The sequence below is a fragment of the Dreissena polymorpha genome, chromosome 15 (genome assembly GCF_020536995.1).
Source record: "Dreissena polymorpha isolate Duluth1 chromosome 15, UMN_Dpol_1.0, whole genome shotgun sequence".
In the NCBI taxonomy this organism is placed as follows: domain Eukaryota; kingdom Metazoa; phylum Mollusca; class Bivalvia; order Myida; family Dreissenidae; genus Dreissena; species Dreissena polymorpha.
This window is the reverse complement of record NC_068369.1, coordinates 62029286-62049187: the sequence shown is the minus strand read 5'-3', so window position 1 is coordinate 62049187 and position 19902 is coordinate 62029286. Positions and strand designations below refer to the sequence as shown.

The 19902-nt window shown below is 36.6% G+C and overlaps 3 protein-coding genes and 1 long non-coding RNA gene across 4 annotated transcripts in view; 1 reads left to right on the top strand and 3 right to left on the bottom strand.

Annotated features, from left to right (window-relative positions):
- Positions 1-19902, bottom strand: part of LOC127860418 (nascent polypeptide-associated complex subunit alpha-like) — a 415045-nt gene that overhangs the window by 63916 nt on the left and 331227 nt on the right. The gene's annotated exons all lie outside the window — the stretch shown is intronic.
- Positions 1-19902, bottom strand: part of LOC127860412 (uncharacterized) — a 395662-nt gene that overhangs the window by 98908 nt on the left and 276852 nt on the right. The window lies entirely within an intron of this gene.
- LOC127860422 (uncharacterized) lies at positions 1067-14417 on the bottom strand. The gene is made up of 5 exons (XM_052398499.1): positions 14277-14417; positions 12894-13086; positions 5256-5341; positions 2252-2303; positions 1067-1467 (listed from the first exon to the last, which is right to left on the bottom strand). Exons 2-5 carry the CDS (start codon positions 13056-13058, stop codon positions 1336-1338), a joined length of 435 nt encoding a protein of 144 aa, XP_052254459.1. The 5' UTR covers positions 13059-13086; positions 14277-14417; the 3' UTR covers positions 1067-1335.
- LOC127860427 (uncharacterized) lies at positions 14277-18150 on the top strand. Its single transcript, XR_008039790.1, has 3 exons — positions 14277-14478; positions 16855-16920; positions 18131-18150. It is a non-coding gene; the product is annotated as an uncharacterized LOC127860427 (long non-coding RNA).

The window sequence follows — 19902 nt, the reverse complement described above, 5'->3', positions numbered from 1 at the left end:
TAGACGTGACATAAACATATTCTTTCACTATACCCATATAAGGAATATGCACAAACTTAAGTGTCTGGCACCATCCACTGGACATGTATGTGATCAAAATGGTTGTTGCACGCCACTTATTGTCTAAATATAACCATAATTATTGCCCATTCATTTAAAACTCACAACATGCATGTTAAGATTATGAACACGACAGAAAAATCAACCATGTAACTCAAAGGTCAAGATTTCAGTATGTAAAATACTAGATGCAGATATCAGCCACATGTTGAGCGTATTGAGAAGATGGCTTGATTTATTTAATTAGCTGCACCATGCATATGTTTGAATTTTGCGTTCTTGAGTGTGATCTTAACTTTTTTACATGAATCATGGCATGCTATCTCCACATTGCAGAGCATATTTGGCAAGTAATTTTAAAGTCACATTGTAAGTGATAAATTAAAGTGTGAACTTCACTTTTGACCTTAAGAGTCAGAACAGATGTTACTGTTGACATTCGATTTCTACTTGGTGAACGTTTGCAAATTTAATTATAAATTGCATTATAATATATGGAAAAAAAAATGCAATCATGACTAGCTGTATTACAGCCAAATTTGACCTTTGATCTTTATGCATTACTTTGACCTTTGAGGTAGGCAGATATAAGTGTCCCATTCAAAGTCTTATCACTATGCACATTTGAAGTAATTTATTTTAAAATTGTATGGTGAATTTCTAAGTTCCAGACCAGACAAGACCATTATACCAAAATTTGTAATGACCTCTTAGTGTGACATTGACCTATATGGCTATAAGTGTTTTGTTTTTTTATACATGAAACACCGTCTCCTCATGGAGAACATTCGAGGTAAGTTATTTTTTTAATAGCATGATGAGCAACTCTGTTTAAGTGCAGACAGGTTTCCACAGACTAAAACACATGCACACCTGCCACAGGCACATACACTCTACAATTGTGACTGCTATAGTAAGCTTTCTGCAAGGGTGCTCAACAAAAATGATTAAGGACAAAATATATTCAAATTTCTAGTGTAACCACGGTAGCATGACCAACTCAGAATTATCACTTTCAATGTTTTATTCACCAAATCACAAAATACACAAGTAAATTCAGCATCAAACACTCAAATCTAAACTTGTTATTAAAACTATTGTCTCAATAAAGTGGAATCAAGAAAGCTCCCAAAATTCATAACCACACTTAATATTATAGTAAGTGAAACAAATCCACTTAAAAACAGCATTTCAGGATAGAAGGATAACACTGTGATGATTTTAAATCCAGTAATTCAGACAGTTGTTAACGACATACACTTTGTAATTGGATGCCTACTGGCTGGTGGCTCCAACCTGGTGCTTGTTGATCACATCATAGGTGCGGTGGCTAGGAAGGTGCACAGGTAGCTCAGGGCGGTCACCCAACAGCTCTATCTCCTTCTCTGGACCCTTCCATTCGTACAACTGGAATAACAACAGTGTAAGCTTTTATGATAGAATACAATTTAAACTTTTTCTGCTCCTGATGGAAAGGTTAACTTGGCCTTTATTTTGCGTAGTTGAATCCTTCATTCCTATAGTTTCATCCGGTTCCTTTATATTCAGCCAAACCCCATATTTTGGTAGGTATAACATATATCACATGAAACTTGAGTAATTAATTTATTTAGAAAATTTTATCGCAAAGATGTTGTCATTCGGTTAAAAACACATTCATTTTACATTTGGAATTTTTTGTTTTTAGTTGTTGACGTTTTTTGATGTTATAACAGTCAAACCAGGAATTGCTTCCCATAAAACAACTATCTCTGAGAAATAGACATACTAGTGATTTATGTTGTGTTTTGCTTAATCATATTAGTATTGTACCTCAAAATTAAATTTCCGGTAGTCATTTTGTAGTTGAGCTTGCCATTATGTTTACTTTGTTCACTTCAATAATTAAGTGTCTTAAATGTTTGAGAAGTGCAATACTTATTTTGAAAACTATCGTTGACATTTATTTGATAAAAGAGAGTATATAAATTTAGTGAGAGTTTACATTACAGAAACACACAAATAATTAGATCCAAATATTCAGACTCCATTAAATCTGTTAGGATGAAACTATTTAGTAGGCACTTAGTCCCACAGAATTTTAGAGAGCTGCAATATTGCTATATTACGGTAAACAAATAAGCATGTCACATTTTTATGTGCATGTTTAACCAATTTAAGCTATAACAGTCTGAACGAGACATGTACTTACTGAAAGTTTTTCATCTGGCTTTACATCAGGTGGATTGAAATACTTGAAAAGTCTATAAAGAAAACAAAACAAAACATAAGACAAATATTTACAAATGTTCTTGATTATGATACACATGTGGAGACGAAATCCAAGACTAGGCTCCTTAAAACTCCTTAAACAACACTTCCACCAAGGGAAACTAATTTCTTCATTTCTTTATTATCAATGGTCAAATACTAGAACCCTGATATTATTGGCAATTCATACACAATGAGATTGAACATGGATTGACCATAAGATTTGTTTACCAGCTGTGAGGGAAACTGGTCTAGTCTTAATCATGTACTGGGTATGTCCTGGCTCTAACAGAATATCATCTGTGCCATGCTGAAGATTTTTTTTTATAATATTGCTAGAACACCAGTGTGTAAAACTGACGCTGAGATTCTTTCAATTAAAAAATATTTTTTTACTTTTTATAAGTGTATAAAAGCTCCACTGTAACTACTGGTACTAGTAATTTTTCCTGAAATCTAAATATAACGAAATTTATCTTAAAAGATGTCTTTGTAATCAGATAAATTGGATATACACTGCGTCATCTGACAGACAAAACAAGGGACAAAATTGTCACAAAACCAGGTTTTCATTGTGAAAAAAAATCTGATAAAGGGAGAAAACTCAAACTGAACTTTTAAAATGAACAAACAAAATTAACCCCCTTTGTAAGTTTGTTTTAAAGGGGCCTTTTCACAGATTTTTGGCATTTTTTTAACTTATTCATTAAATGCTTTATATTGATAAATGTAAACATTGGATCGTAAAAGCTCCAGTAAAAAATCAAGAAAAAATTAAAAAAAGGAAAAGAACATTGCCCGGAGTAGGTTTCGAACCAGTGACCCCTGGAGTCCTGCCAGAGTCCTGAAGTAAAAACGCTTTAGCCTACTGAGCTATTCCGCCGAGTACACATTCGTGACGTATTTTATACCTTATATAAGCAATCTTTGTAGTTTCACAAAATTTAACGACAAAAACAGAACTCTCCAAATTATTCAATCGTTTCGCGTTGCAACGCTTTATAATTTTTAGGTTTTAAAATCGTCAAAAGATGCATATAATGGCTATATAAGAGCATGGTTAATGTTCAGTATTACTGTTTCCTCACAAATATCATAACTAAAACGAAAACTTACGAATCTGAAACAACTTTTTTCAATTTTGTCAATTTACCAAAGCGTGAAAAGATCCCTTTAAAAAAAAATCTATTTTTAGTCGTGGCGACCTTGACATTGAAGATATTGACGTGATTCTTTCGTGCGACACACCGTCCCATGATGGTGAACAAATGTGCCAAATGATTTTAAAATCTCTCAATGAATGACATAGTTATGGCCAGGACAAGCTCATTTATGGCCATTTTTGACCTTTGAACTCAAAGTGTGACCTTGACCTTGGAGATATCGACGTAATTATTTCGCGCGACACACCGTCCAATGATGGTGAACAAATGTGCCAAATGATTTTAAAATCTGACAATGAACGACATAGTTATGGCCCGGACAAGCTTGTTCCGCCCGCTCGCCAGCCCGCCCGCATTCGCCAATCTAATAACCAGTTTTTTCCTTCGGAAAACCTGGTTAATAAAACAAGAGGGCCTGAAAGGCCCAAAGTCGCTCACCTGAGATAACAAGATATTATTGAGACAAATAATCTGACCAGTAAATGCGGCCTCTAGAGTGTCAACAAGATTTGACTATAGGCTTAGCCATACATGTATAAGGAAAAATGCCCCGCCCCTTGGCAGCCATGTTTTTCAAGCAAACATAACCATTTTTGAATTCATCCAAGATATCATTAAGACCAATCTCTGACCAAATTTCATGAAGATTGGACAATAAATGTGACCTCTAGAGTGTTAACAAGGTTTTACAAAAGCCATATATAGCCTTATAAGGAAAAATGCCCCGCCCCCTGATAGCCATGTTTTTAAAGAAACCAAAACCATTTTCGAACTCATACAAGATATCATTGGGACAAATCTTCTTACCAAGTTTCATGAAGATCAGAAAATAAATGTGGCCTCTAGAGTGTTAACAAGGTTTTACTATAGCCATATAAGGAAAAATGCCCTGCCCCTATGGCGGCTATGTTTTTCAATCAACGGGAATCATTTTTGAACTTGTCCAAGATATTATTGGGATGAATCTTCTGACAGAGTTTCATGAAGATTGGACTATAAATATGGCCACTAGAGTGTTAACAAGATTTTACTATAGCCATATTAAGGCATATAAGGAAAAATGCCCCGCCCCTTGGCAGCCATGTTTTTCAAGCAAATGTAACCATTTTAAAACTCATCAAAGATATAAATAAGACAAATCTTCTGACTAAGTGTCATGAAGATGGGCCAATAAATGTGGCCTCTAGAGTGTTAACAAGGTTTCACTATAGCCATATTAGGAAAAATTCCCCGCCCCCTGGCGGCCATTTTTTTCAACCAACGGGCATCATTTTTTAACTTGTCCAAGATTTTATTGGGATGAATCTTCTGACCAAGTTTCATGAAGATTGGACAATAAATGCGGCCTCTAGAGTGTTAACAAGATTTTACTACAGCCATATAAGGAAAAATGCCCCCCCCCCCCCTTGGCAGCCATGTTTTTCAAGCAAAGGTTACCATTTTCGAACTCATCCAAGATATCATGAAGACAAATCTTCTGACCGAGTTTCATTAAGATCGGACAATAAATGTGGCCTCTAGAGTGTTACCAAGGATTTCCTATAGCCATATAAGGAAAAATGCCCCTCCCCCTGGCAGCCATGTTTGTCAAGCAAATGTAACCATTTTCTAACTCATCCAAGATATCATTGAGACCAATCTTCTGACCGAATTTCATGAAGATTGGACAATAAATTTGGCCTCTAGGGACTTAACAAGACAAATGTTGACGCCGCACGACAGACAAAAGGCGATCACAAAAGCTCACCATTTGGGCTCAGGTGAGCTAAAAAAAGCCCTTACTGTGTGTCCTCATATAAGCCCATGTATATTATATAGGCACCAGCGCAGATAGCTCCTAGTCCAGTGAAGAAATGAAGAGGAACAAGCTGAAAATAGAACATATATCAGAAATAGTCATGTGATCAATCAGGATCTATAAAAGGTGCACACTTTTGGAAAACATTATTTACATGTATATTTGTACCAACTTACAAGTTTTCATTTGTTGATTTAGCTTTCAAAAGTATTTATATAAAAAAATATTAAGACCTTGCATATTAATAAAAAGTGAATTTGAAAAATGATTACTTATGTTTACATAAGTGTTCAACGTAACTCACTCTACACTTCGATTTATTTGTCAATCGAGTGAAAATTCCAAGCAAGTAGCTTGCATTGTAGTCAAGTGTATTGTTATATTCGTTTCCAAACTACATGTATGTATGTTGAAAAAAGCTAAGTATATAGACGCTCATTCAACACCGTATTAAGGTTTATCTACTTTCAGTGCTTTTGCAAAAGGACACATATTGTCTTTATTGAACAGTGTTTTATGTCAAATGTAATTTCTAAAACTGGGTGGAGCCGGAAGATCATTGTTTTTAACAATTATTCTTTTGGCAATATACATGTATGAAGTTTTAAATTTAAATAACAACGCAAACGAGCCAAGAACTTATTGGGACATGTGGTTTACTTGAATTCTAAAAATGAGGCTAATCAACTGGATTAGGTAGTACATGTATTGTTAAATTACCACTGCAACTTTGATCACTTGATTAAATTTAGTGTGCAATAATTTATATAAAATAAGGAAATCATGAAATCTTGTTGCTTGCATAAATAATTTTGCATACGGTTTTGGAAATCATACTAGACATTGAGGACCATGATATTGCAGGGCCTTTTTTTTAATCTGGGGAAAGCGTTCATTTTGTTCAAATAATTATTGACACATCTAAAAAGGAGAAGAAATTTCCCAAAGAACTGGTACATGTATGCTTTAACTTTGAGGAAAATTGCATCATTAAAAGAAATTCTCAAAGGGGAAGGAGCCTTTTTCTTGGGGACAGGTTCCTATATTAGGCACTTGCTAAAGAAGGAAAAAAGCCCTGCATCAACACGATGTCAGAGATGTTTGAAGATCTGATGTTCTTTATATTGAGTGATATAAATAACAATAAATCAACAGAATCAAATGTTAATCTAAATAGTTTAAAGGTTAATAAAGTCATAAACGGCAATGATCAATGAAGAAAACTGATGAAGGCTGGTTAAATTTCTATGATGCAAGCCTGCACAAAAATATTGCAATAACTGTATTTTAATGATAAATTTTAACATTTAGTTCTTTTCTCTATCAATCTCCATATGTGGAAAGTGAGTACACTCTTAATCTCATAAAACGCATGCCGTTAAAACGCTGAATCCAATACAACGCGGCTGAGTCTTGCTCCTGTTTTTTCTCCAACCTTTCATTTCGTTGTCAAGCTTTTTCTTGAAGTGCTTTATGGCAGCCCCCATTGAGATGATTGCCTAATTGCTCAATTATATTTGATTAGAGACTTACCATCACTGGGGCATTAGACACTTAAAGATTGACCATCTATTGTTTTGTGCAAATAAAGGTGTGAAAAATCGTATGTGTTTCACGCTCTTTTGTTGTTACTATGTATGTACTATCAATCTATTGAATGATGATCAATCATTGAGAGCTTTGAAAAGGTTTAAGAGACATGCTTCACTTCATCGTTATTTGTAGACAGTATGAATTTTAATATTGTCTGTTAAAATGCAATTGAAAATGTAACCAAGCAAAGAAAATTAAAAACTAATCAAGACGATTAGTTACATCTGAAAGCAGTTTGAATTTAAGTGTTGACGGTTGATAATACAGTCAAAAAGACTGCTGTGTTTTATGTAAATGAATAGGGGATAGTTGTGTTTACAAAGCAATTAAATCATCAGTGTTTTCGCAGTTTCGTTTTAATTTTTTATTATGAACCATAATTCTAAGGTACTGTTCTAAACGCATATGCATGTGCCCAGTTAGTGCGGACGCAATCTGTAGACGGTGACATATTTATCGAAAGAGATAAGATAAACAAAGCATGGCAGTGCCCCAGATAATTATTCGGGAAATAGGGTTTTCACCCATTGATTTTGAAAAATAGGGTGATTTCATTCTTGAAATAGGGTGAAATGAGTTATAAACATGCATATTTTAAAATCATTGTTGCTTTACTTATGTTGAAGATGCACACTTGAATTGCTTCAATAAAACTGTAAACTATCATAATTAACTTTAATAAACTGATGTTTCATAACATGTTTAATCCTTGAAACTGCCCATAATATAAACTTCAAACTTGAAAAAAAATCGATAACACGAATGATTCGGCACTTATTGGCTCTTGCTTTCTTGGTTAAAAAAAGTTAGCGAGCGACAGATATTTTGGCGCAACGTCTTTCGACCTCTCTTAGAAATTTTTATTTTGCATCGTAATAGAACCTGAAAGAACAGACGCTTTGCAAATACATGCACAATGAGCGACAAATTAAGTTAGATTGAAAACGCATGTATGTCGTCGTAAAAAATTTGGTCAGATGCCAGGGCCTAAACACCCTTTTTGGGGAAGGGGCCTCAGCCTTTTTTTAGGGGAAAAATAGCGTGATTTTTTCTTATTTGGGGAAAATAAGAAATTTGTATTTCATTTGGATAATGGAGTTGATACATTAAATAAATTATATTGGGTAGCCACATTTTTGTTGGTTTTCGTATTTACTTCTGTATGAATTATGTAGTATGTCGTAAAACTAAAGCAAGCTGTAACAAGAAACCGTCGGAGACGGGTGATGCTCCCCAAACTTTTTTTTGTCACAATATTGCACTATATATTCAGATAAAAGGAAACGTCTTGCGGGGCATAACTTTGGACAAAATAATACAATGGATGGTTTAGCAACTTAAAAATTTCAAAGGGCCATAACTCTCTAAATAAATCATCTAACCAGAACCCACTAATAACATGCGCATCTCCTCAAGGTAGTTAAGCTTCCCAATAAAGCTTCATTGTATTCCAGTCAGTAGTTGGGGAGAAATAGCCCGGACAAGAATTGCACTATATGTACAGTTTAAAGAAAATTTCAAAGGGCCATAACTCTGTGAAAAATCATCCGCCCATAACCGGCTGATAATATGCACATCTCCTGTTGGTAGTAAAGCTTCTCATAAAGTTTCATTGAATTCACGTAAAAAGTTGCTGAGAAATAGCTCGGACAAGAATTGCTTTATTATGTAGAATGGAAAATTTCAAAGGGCCATAACTCTGTGAAAAATCATCCGATGAGAACAGGCTGATAATATGCACATCTCCTCTTGGTAGTGAAGCTTCCCATAAAGTTTCATTGAATTCCCGTAATAAGTTGCTGAGAAATAGCTCGGACAAGAAAGGCACTATATGTACAATGGAAAATTTCAAAGGGCCATAACTATGCGAAAAATCATCCGACGAGAACCGGCTGATAATATGCACATCTCCTCTTGGTAGTGAAGCTTCTCATAAAGTTTCATTGAATTCCGGTCATTAGTTGCTGAGAAATGGCCCGGACAAGATTTGCACTATGTGTACAGTTAATGGAAAATTTCAAAGGGCCATAACTTTGTGAAAAAATCATCCAATCAGAACCCGCTGATAATAGGCACATCTCCTCTTGGTAGTGAAGCTTCCCATAAAGTTTCATTGAATTTCGGTCATTAGTTGATGAGAAATAGCCCAGACAAAAAATTTGCACGGACGGACACACGGACGGACAGATGAAGCGGCGTCTATATGCTCCCTCCCAAATTTTTTGGGGGAGCATAAAAATAAGAGCTATAAATCAAACACGTGAAAACAGAGGCCATAAACGCACAAAAAGGAATAACTTACCCGGTATTTCTTAGTTGATACAATAATATTCCAAAAATATCCACATGACTGAAAATATTTTATGTCGTAATAGCCTTTTAATGTAATCTATTTATAGCTTTTGAACTCAGCTCGTGCCCTTATTTGCCGATTAGTCACAAATGACAAAATTACGTCATGATTCGCGAGGTAAGCACAACAGTGACAACTAATTCTATCAATACGCACATCCCACTAGGAGATTAATACGGGAGGTAGTTAAAGGCATATTCAACCAATATGAATACCCGCTAGGAGACATTTTACAGATCTGGGTTTTTCCAGACTAATAGAAGGCTCGACAAGTGAACAGTTTTCACTTTTATACGAAGTTTAGATATTATTTTTGGTGGGGGAATTTTTCCAGTATTTGGCGTAAAGGAGATGTACCTGTGGAGTGGCAGTGAGCAGAAGGCATCTTCGTCCCAAAGGAGGAGGTTTCCAAGGATATTGGACAGTTCCGGACAATGTCATTGTTGAATGTGGAGGGCAAGATCTTCATGTCAGTGGTTGCCAGGCGTCTTACAACATTCATGACCAGTAATGGGTAAATTGACACATCAGCACAGAAGGGAGGTGTTCCAGGATTCTCTGGCTGCATTGAACACACATGCGCTATTAGCCAGTTAATCAGGGAAGCTAAGATCAACAAGACAGATCTCACAGTTGTATGGCTGGATCTAGCAAATGCGTATGGCACGGTACCCCACCAGGTAATAGAGTTTGCTCTGAAACACCATGTACCAGAACATATTCAGAGCATTGTCAGAAGCTACTACAGCAACATCAACATGCGCTTCACAACAAAGAACTTTACAACATCCTGGATACAGCTTCAGAAGGGGATTGTAACCTGCTGCACAGTGTCAGTAGTACTGTTCATCGCCGCTATGTATCTCATCATCAAAGCAGGAGACAGGGAGTCAAGGGGACCGAAGACCCAGACAGATATCAGACTTCCACCACAGAGGGGATATATGGATTATCTGACTATCACAACAGAGTCCCACATACAAGCTCGATGGATCCTATCAGCCCTTGAAGATGTTGTGTCATGGGCTAGAATGGCCTTCAAACCAAGGAAGTCTAGATTTCTTATCTTGAGAAGGGCAAAGTCTGGCAGAAGATAACACTCAGGGTACAGGGCGAGGATATCCCATCACTTATTGACAACCCTGTCAAGTGCTTGGGTAAATGGTTTGACACCACACTGGGTGATAGCAGAAATAACACAGAGCGCATCAGGCAGCAACTGAGGAATGGGCTTGCAAAGATAGAGGGAACGGGCCTACCAGGGAAGTTCAAGGCATGGCTTTTTCAGCATGGCCTCCTGCCCCGTCTTCTGTGGCCACTAATGTTGTATGAGATCCCAACATCGACGGTTGACAGCTTGGAAAGCATGATAAACAAGAGCCTGAGACGATGGTTCGGACTTCCATCATGTATGACAAGTATTGGACTCTACAACAGAACCGGAATGTTGCAGCTCCCTCTTTCATCAATCGTAGAGAAGTACAAAGTTAGTAAGGCAAGGCCTGTGTTGACCCTACGAGACTCTAGTGACATGAGCATCAGAAATGCAGGGATAGAGGTCAGAACTGGAAGAAGATGGTCAGCATCCAATGCAGTTGAGCAGGCAGAGAGTCGACTGAGACATCAAGACATAGTGGGAACAAGTTGTCAAGGTAGACAGGGACTCGGCTTGAACACTAGACAACTGTGGAGTTCAGCCACAACATTCCAAAGAGAACTTGTTCAGAGCGAAATCCAAAAGGAAAAAGAAGAGACAAGAAAGGTGAAAGCAGTCCAGATGGGGAGCCAGGGAAGCTGGACAAAGTGGCAGACAACAAGGAGGAAACGGTCATGGACAGATATCTGGAAGTACCAGTTTTTTCAACTGCAGTTCCTGATCCGGGCGTTTATGACGTCTTGCCAACACCGGCGAATCTCCAGAGATGGGGGCTGATAGAGACAGCAGAATGCACCCTATGTGGAGGAAGAGCTACCCTGGACCACATCTTGTCCTCGTGTAAGGAAGCACTTGCCCAGGGGAGATATCGCTGGAGACATGGTCAGGTACTCCGAGATGTAGCTGATACACTTGAGAGACACAAGAAAAAGGCTCGAGTACATGCTGGGGCAAAGCACATCAACTTTGTACCAGCAGGGACAGTAATGAAGGGTACAAAGGGAGGACATCCGAGTATCCTAGACGGCACAAATGACTGGGAACTACGGGCAGATCTTAGAAAACAGCTGCAGTTTCCAGACATTGTCCACACTACCCTACGTCAAGACATTGTGATGGTCTCCGAAAAGACAAAGAAGATCATTCTGGTAGAGCTGACTGTACCGTGGGAAGAAAGATGTACTCAGGCACACGAGAGAAAGATAGCCAAGTACGAAGATCTCGTCCAGGAATGTAGAGAGGCTGGGTGGAGAGCATGGAACTACTTGATTGAAGTGGGATGCAGAGGGTTTCCTGCACCAACGCTGGGAAAGATGTTCCAGGATATGGGAATAGTGGGACAGGCGAGAAAGCTGGCCATTAAGAAGGTATCACAGGCAGCAGAAAGAAGCTCCAGCTGGCTATGGCTAAGGAGGAACGCCAGTAGCTGGAAGCCATCCACTAATGGGTAGTGTCTGATCAACACTGCCGCCTGCCACTTAGAGCTTGTTCTAGGTTTAAAAGGGCAAAACAAGCAATGACAAGTGGTACCTAGCTGACGACATTAGTGGAAAGCAGTTTATCTGTATTTTACAACGGGAAAATTTTGGTCAAATTAGGGGGAAAAAGTGTTTTTTTCGGTTGGGGACGCGGCCTATATTCAGCTTCTTCAAAGAAAGGTTTTTGGCCCAAACTCTTTTCTTAACTATGAACTCTAGTCCCCACAGCGTTTGAATAACTTTGACTGTTTTCCTGCTCCGTAATCCAGGCGCTTCCTAAATAAACGTGTTGCCGCATTACGCTAATAATTCCAAAGAGAAAAAGCATTTTCAATCAAAGCTATTGTATTGTATGCATCGAATTTGACGAATTTAAGTAAAAGTCAAATTGGTTGTGTTTTCAATACGCATGATATTGTATTTCTTCGTGTTTTTAAACATTTTAATAGGGTGAAAAATGCAGATACACATCTTATCTGGGGCACTGGCATGGGGGGTGGGAGTATCCTCTCGATGTATAGTCGGAGTTTCTCATACTCACTTGGGCATGAATCTCAATTAAGTGTATAATGGAATTTATTACCATGGAACTCAAGATGTCAAATGACTGACGCGTGGGTCAAATTTTCTGTGTCAAATTGACGCATGGCAGAAAAAATGGTCGGGTCAAAATAGAGTAAATTTCAAATAGCTCGCTTCAAAACGCAGTTTTCTGCGTCTATTTAAATCCCTGTAATTGTTCTTGCACTTTGGTGGTTGGGGTTAGAACAAATGACCATGCAAGTTGTTTTTTGTCAGAACGAAAAAACAGTTTCAGTTTGTCCAAATTCAGACTGTCTGTGTCAATCTTTGTCATTGATTTGAACAACTGAAACATACTACTAATTAGTGGTAAATATGAATTAGGAGCTTGAGAAGCATAACCTTTTGCCATTAATTTATGTCTGAATGCGTAATTCGATTTTAGAACTTGAGTAACCAAAATCGTGTAGAACTGGACATAGGAAATTCCCCACCCACTGATAATATACCGAAGGCTTACGTATGAATGGTGCAAAATTGATTTGATATCCAATCCGGGTGTCGTTGCTTTCCAGTTTTCGGGTTGTTCGTATGGTGCGCCTTTGAGATGACCATCATTCCCCGATTGCTTTATCATGGTCCTTCGAAAAGCACCGAGTCGTGCCAGCCCAAAACGTCCAGCCATTTTCCTCTTTGACTGACCTTGATTATCTCTAAACCAAATGTTTAAGCGCAATTTTCTATGTTATTAATAAGTTTATTTTATTAGTTTTATATCACAATATATATATTTTATTAATCGAATTATAATATAAAAACATAATTTATATTATTTAGATAGTGTACGTCTATCATGAATAGAGATTACCAATTTGTTTTAGTTACCTCCCTTTGATGCATAATTTGGAGCAGAATTCAATGCAATTAGGAGTCTCTGCCTGTGTATTTAACTTTATAGGCTCACGAAAGTTGGGATGAAATTTGACTTAAAGCTTCAATTTTCAGCTATTTCTTTGTTTTCTCAAGATTTTCAATTTTGATTCGGTCTTGGGATTATGAGGGAACCTGAGTACCCGGAGGAAATCCCACCAGTCCAGTACACAGGTGGTTAGCGTGTGGCTATGATATTAATAAGTGAAAACATCATTTTGAATGATAAATAATCATATTATAACGAAAAATTAACTTTTTTTATCTTAATTTTCTTAAAAGTTGACCCAGCATTTGTAAAAATATTGCAAGACATATACATTCCAAGAAAGGCAATAAATTTATGCGTTGAATAAGACCGAGATCGTAAAATCGCTCCACAATTGATGCTGTTCAAAGCGATGCACCCAGTTTTCGGGTGATTTTGAGTTGCATATATATATATGATGAGCTATGCGAAACGCGTTGGCTTAATCAATATATATTTAAATATTTAAAATCCCAGACACGTGTTTTTACTTTTATTATATATATATATATATATATATATATATATATATATATATATATATATATATATATATATATATATATATATATATATATATATATTTGATAGTGATTTTTTTGGTCAGAAAAGTTAATTTTTCGTTATAATATGATAATTTATCATTCAAAATGATGTTTTCACTAATTAATATTATAGCCACACGCTAACCACCTGTGGTCCAGTATGCAACCGAACTCGCATCACACATGCTGACGGGATCGGAAAAATGGACCAAAATTGGCACGATAAATTAAAATAAACATTGGGCCGAAATGCCTGGTACTTTGGGGCCGAATGAGCCTTTATTGGGGGCCGAAACAGCCGACAGCAACTGTAATTACTTAAACGTTAAAAGTTTTAATTTTATTAAACGTATGAATTAAGAATTTATTAAGTGCTTTATCAAATGAAACGCATCTTTACCTTTAATAATTATTTGATAGAATTACAAATGCAAATCCACTCCACTGCTCTGTTTTATAAATGAACGCTTAACATTCGACAGTGAAAATCCGCTAAATGGCGTGACGATATGTTGTTGATATTTCATGACGTCACAACCTTTACTAGTCAAAATGGACGACCAAAAGCGGTATTCAAGAAAACTAAATGACTAGTAACTAGCGTACGTATCTACACCATCTAATAATATTTGTTTCTATTGCTAAAAATTCGAATAACCGATCATTAGAGACTAACATTTTATCAGTATTACAATCGGCGAGATTCATAAATAAGATGTGGGTGCAAACTTTAGTACTTTTTGACCATAAACCTTGCACAGTACAATGATAATTATTAAATGTTTAAATTCATGTGATCATTTTACTTATTAGGTGAAACCGCTAATAATATGTATTGATATACGTGTATGTAGGTGTTTTTATAACCAAGATGTACAACTTAATTAATGGTTTGTATACACTTGAAGACTTTTCTAACGCATCACTGTAGTCAATATAAATTGCCGCCTAAGAGTCTTTTGATGATTTTTGCTTTGGCAGACTCTTCAGATTTATTTTGAACGCGAATTATTTCAGCTAGCATCACTGTAGCTCCCTTATTTTTGAACAGCTTGTGTTTAAATTTGGACCAAGAATAATTCAACACATTTCTGATAATTTCTGAATATTTAATTGAAATTGAAAAACAACAAAATATAGAACTTAAAAAAAAACAAAAAACGTCACTTCAAAAGTCAAATTCGCAAACTAAGTGTCTTTGTGTCGTATGAACGAATCTGCATAAAACTCAATTTAGATTCACATTGTAAATCGAATCATTCCCGTCGTCAGTTGTCGAAACGAAAGTACGGTTGATATTTAAAAGCATTATATTTCTCTTTACGGGATATTTTTTCAATAGGTTGATGCTGCATTAACGAATATACGTGTATATGAAGTGAACACACCAAAAAAAACAACAACGGTTGCAATAGACACCTATAAACTGTTAGATGCACATAATATCACTAAAACATTAGTTCATTTTTGTTGTTGCAGAATTTATATATGTCGTGCATTAATTTATGACATCAATCTTAACTTGTTATATCTAATTTAAATCTAAATTAGCATAAATTATATTGTTTCACATGTGTTTCATTAAATTAAACGCTTGCATTTATTCGGGTCTACTGCCGTTTGCATATTTTAGCTACTGACGTTTGCCATTCCTAAAGGTACTACTGACGTTTGCCATATTTGTTTTCACTCTTTAAACGTTTATTTAAATACCAATGTGAAAAGTAAAACGCATTAACTTACACGTCTTAAAGGGGCCGTCCAACAGATAAAGCGTCGTATCGACGCGATTCGATATTTTGGGAAACTACAAGGATTGCTTATTTATCACTAAACAATACATCCGCTCTGAATGTGAGCGTGGATGGTCGAGTGGTCTTTTTTCCTTTTTAAAATTGTATTCTTGTTGTTGTTTTTTTTACTGGAGATTTATAGTTAAAATGTTTAAATTTATCAATATAAAGCATTTAATGACAAACTTCAATACAGCCACAATCTGTTGGACGGCCTCTTTAATAACTGACCGGCTTGGAACAATACACAAAAAACGGTAATATATTAACTTAACATAACATTTGTAACCTGGGTAACTACGTTGTATCTTTTATTTATCTCTATGAACAATATATAATTATTTACCGGTATCCAATGTTTAATTAAAAAAATTGAAAACGATACATTGTTTTTTACTTTGCAATATGTAATATACAAAACAATCGTTACAAACATAGTCATAGTAATAGTGAACTATAGCTGAAAGTGTGTTACGATATTATCACGGGAACTTTAAAAAAGGCACCAGTATATACTACTGTATGCGGAAAATACATGCACTGTCAATACGCGATAATGACTTGCAATTAAATAGTAATGTAAAGGATGTGAAAAAATCTCTTCAGACAGTTTTTTGTTAAAATTATAAATTGCATTTTTTAAAGCATCTGGAAACATTTATTAACTTGAAGTTCACTGCGCTAAGCAGCTAGGAATATGTGAGATTGTTTGGGTAAAAAATAGACTTAAGATTTCGGGACTTAGGCCAAGTAATACAAACAATTAACACACCGATTATATATACATGACGCCGTAGTTGTTTGTTTACAATTTATAACCTATAATCAATTTTGAAAATTTTCATTTTTCTTTTTTTCCGATTGCAAATAGTCTTTTGAACGATTTTATTTAACAAGTGAGACGATTTGTTAACCTATATATGCGCATGGATTTCTTTTACTTATCCTCAATCCCTGATTCGAACTGACTCAAATAAATATATATTGAATGGCTTATGAGCTTCACACGTACAAGTATATTTCAACGGATTCTTATTGTTCGTAGTTGCATACAGTCACGCACATTGTATACGTGTATTTTATTTTCTGTTTAATATTCATAAAACTGGCACAGAATCCACATAAAAATCATCCGTCTAGATATTAACTGAACTAAAATATTGTATGATTATGTGTTTTCTCTAGGCAACCAATGGGGCTATTAGTAATTATAGCAGCCTCTGTCGGAACAGCGATCCTCATTCTTGGCATGTAAGTATAAATGTATATATGGGTCGTGCTTTGTGAAAATGGGGGTTTAATGCATGTTCGAAAAGTGTCGTCCCAGATAAGCCTGTGCAGTACGTACAGGCAAATCAGGGACAACACTTTCCGCTTTAACTGGATATTTGCTTTATACGAAAAATATTATAAAAGCGGAAAGTGATGTCCCTAATTAGGCTGTTCGGACTGCACAGGCTACCCTTGGACGACGCTTTACACACATACACATGCATTAAACCCCCTCTTCAGAGATCACGGTCCATATTTAAAAGTTAGTACTTTCCTGTACAGTCTACACAATGACGTCATAACAAATTATTTGACAATTATATCCATACATTTGCTTGTCCTCGAGAATCTTTTTGGTAGGATAAAGTTGCCGCGTCTGCGTCTTCACAATCCTCCGCCAATCTTCCGCTTATTTTGTTCTGAGTTACGGGACTTCGATGATTTCTGAAAAAATGCATTTAGTGCACGATTTATTTTGTCTTTGCAACTAAATGCTAGATATTATAACCGTTACATGTATTATTATCTTCGAAGCAAATGATCTGTCCGGGACTCTCTCTGTAAGAAGTTTCATTGCCAAAGAAGGTTTTCCTGAACCAAACTGTTTCAGGTCAATTTATTCACTAGTATTTTCTAAGAGTAAAATGAACTTGTGGAATTCTGAACGGTTATTTTCTATTCAACGCAATCTGAATAATTGGTCTTGATAATTGTTCGAAAGTTGTAATATTCTCTAACGCCTCATTTGTTGCATTTCCTATTTCATTAGTATACTAAACATTTTGAATGGTACAGTATCCCATGAATGTCATATTCGATCATAATATCCCTTCATTATCGAAGTTAATCTTTACACTGACTTATTTTCGGCGGTAATGTAGTTTCGAGAGAATAACAAAAATACTGAAACATCTCGCCTACGACTATACTATATACATACACCAAGAGGGAACACCTATGTTTGTCTAATTATCTATGTCGCACATGTAGCCTAATATGCAATTTTATATCAAGACCTCTTATTAATGTTCCTGCTATTTGCATTTCATTTTTTTTGTTTATATGTACTTTAAAAAAATGTTCTTATGGGTGGGGGCGGCGTTTGTTATGCGATTAGAAATCGAGCGATCTTTGAATAAAAAATGATGCTGTCTGAAAAAGTACTCAATGACTGTATTTATATTTTCAGAGTTTTCATAGGCTGCAGATTGCGAGAAAAGAGGTGGGATTTCAACACAATTGTGTTGAATTTCTTAGTTTAATTGTTTTCCTTTAAATATCTTCATAAAATCATATTGTTATATTGATTTTAATTTGATTAAAGTCAGAATTATTTGTGTGTTACTGCATTTTAGCAGGAACTCTGTCAAGACTTAATACATGTGTGTAAAGTATTGTCCCGGATTAATCCATGCAGTCCAAAAAGGCTTATCTGGCCGATACTTTCCACATAGACCCGGGTTTTCATTTCAAAGAAACTGACGTAAACGTAAAATTCCACGAAAGAAGAAAATGTATGCGAACTGGCATCAGCTCATCTGGGACAACACGTTGAACACATGCATTAAGGTTCGGTTTTCCCAGAACGCGGCTTATTTAATGTTCGTGGCAAGAGCTGTTTTTACAACAGCCGTGGTTCCTGTTTAGGTGCAATGTTATATAAAAACAGACCTCTTATTAATTGTCCTATAATTGCAGATAAATGTATGTATTTGTTTTCTGGCAGAAGAAAGACCGATTGGAAATCCTCACATGAACGACTGGTACCGGAACAACGACATGTCGTATCCACATGTATTGAACACCGCACACCCACCGAGTAGGGCCAGTACATCCAGACTAAACAGAAAGCCTTGTCCGTTTAGTCGCCAGATTTACATGGCAGATATCGGGCGGATTTCACAGACAACAGAGACATCTCTTACCAAAACAATGCAAGAAACTACCGACATGACAAACGGCACAGACATTTTTATGAAAAGACCCCTTTTAATGACGTAGACGAGGACTTTCATTTGTTTGAGACATCGCGTTATGGGCCACATATCACTAATAAGTTAGATTCGGTTCGAGATGTCGTCGAAGGGTAAAGAAGGGCTCTAATATTGATTTAAATACCGAGAAGAGCGTTAACATGAACATGAGTACAACAGGTATCACATAGAGAAGCTTTACAGAACGTTCATGAGGTAGTTGATACTCCAATACCCGAGATGGTGCATGTAAACATATTATTGACGAATACTCAACACAACATGAGAGCACTCCGCAACTGCACACTGAAAGCAAAATCTTGAGAAGCAGTATGATCCTGGACAGGTTAGACGGATTTGGACCTTTCCAACCACGCGAAGAAAACCACCGAAACAAAACGAGCGGCAGTCATATGGTGGGAAAACAACGTAGCCGCAATCGAGGTGACAAGCGCCCCCGACTGGCCTCTGCGAACGTTCATCGCACCAGTTCAACAGACTCTATGAAACAATGTCCCCAAAGCAAACACACCGTGGAAAACACTCCAAAGCACATCCAAACTAGAACGCCGAAAGGGCACGGCGTTAAATCGTCAGCCAATATACCAACGACACCCATAACTACCCCATACCTTAACAAACAAACGACATGCCACCCAGTATTACAGCAGACAGTTCCACAGATGCAGGCAGTTCTTTCATCACCGTTTCAGAAACCGACCAATCAACCACGACGGCAGTCACAAAGCAGTATACCGCATTATCATAAAGAATCGTTATGTGCTGTCTCTAGCCCACCACCATTGCCGCCGCAACAACAGCCAGTACCACAGAGACAGTCAAGCCTGTCAACCCAATTTCAGAAATCGATCAATCAACCACAGTCGAAAAGAAATTTACAACCATATACGAAAGAATCGATATATGCTGTCTCTGACCCACCACCATTGCCGCCGCCATCACAAACACAACAACAATCAACACACCA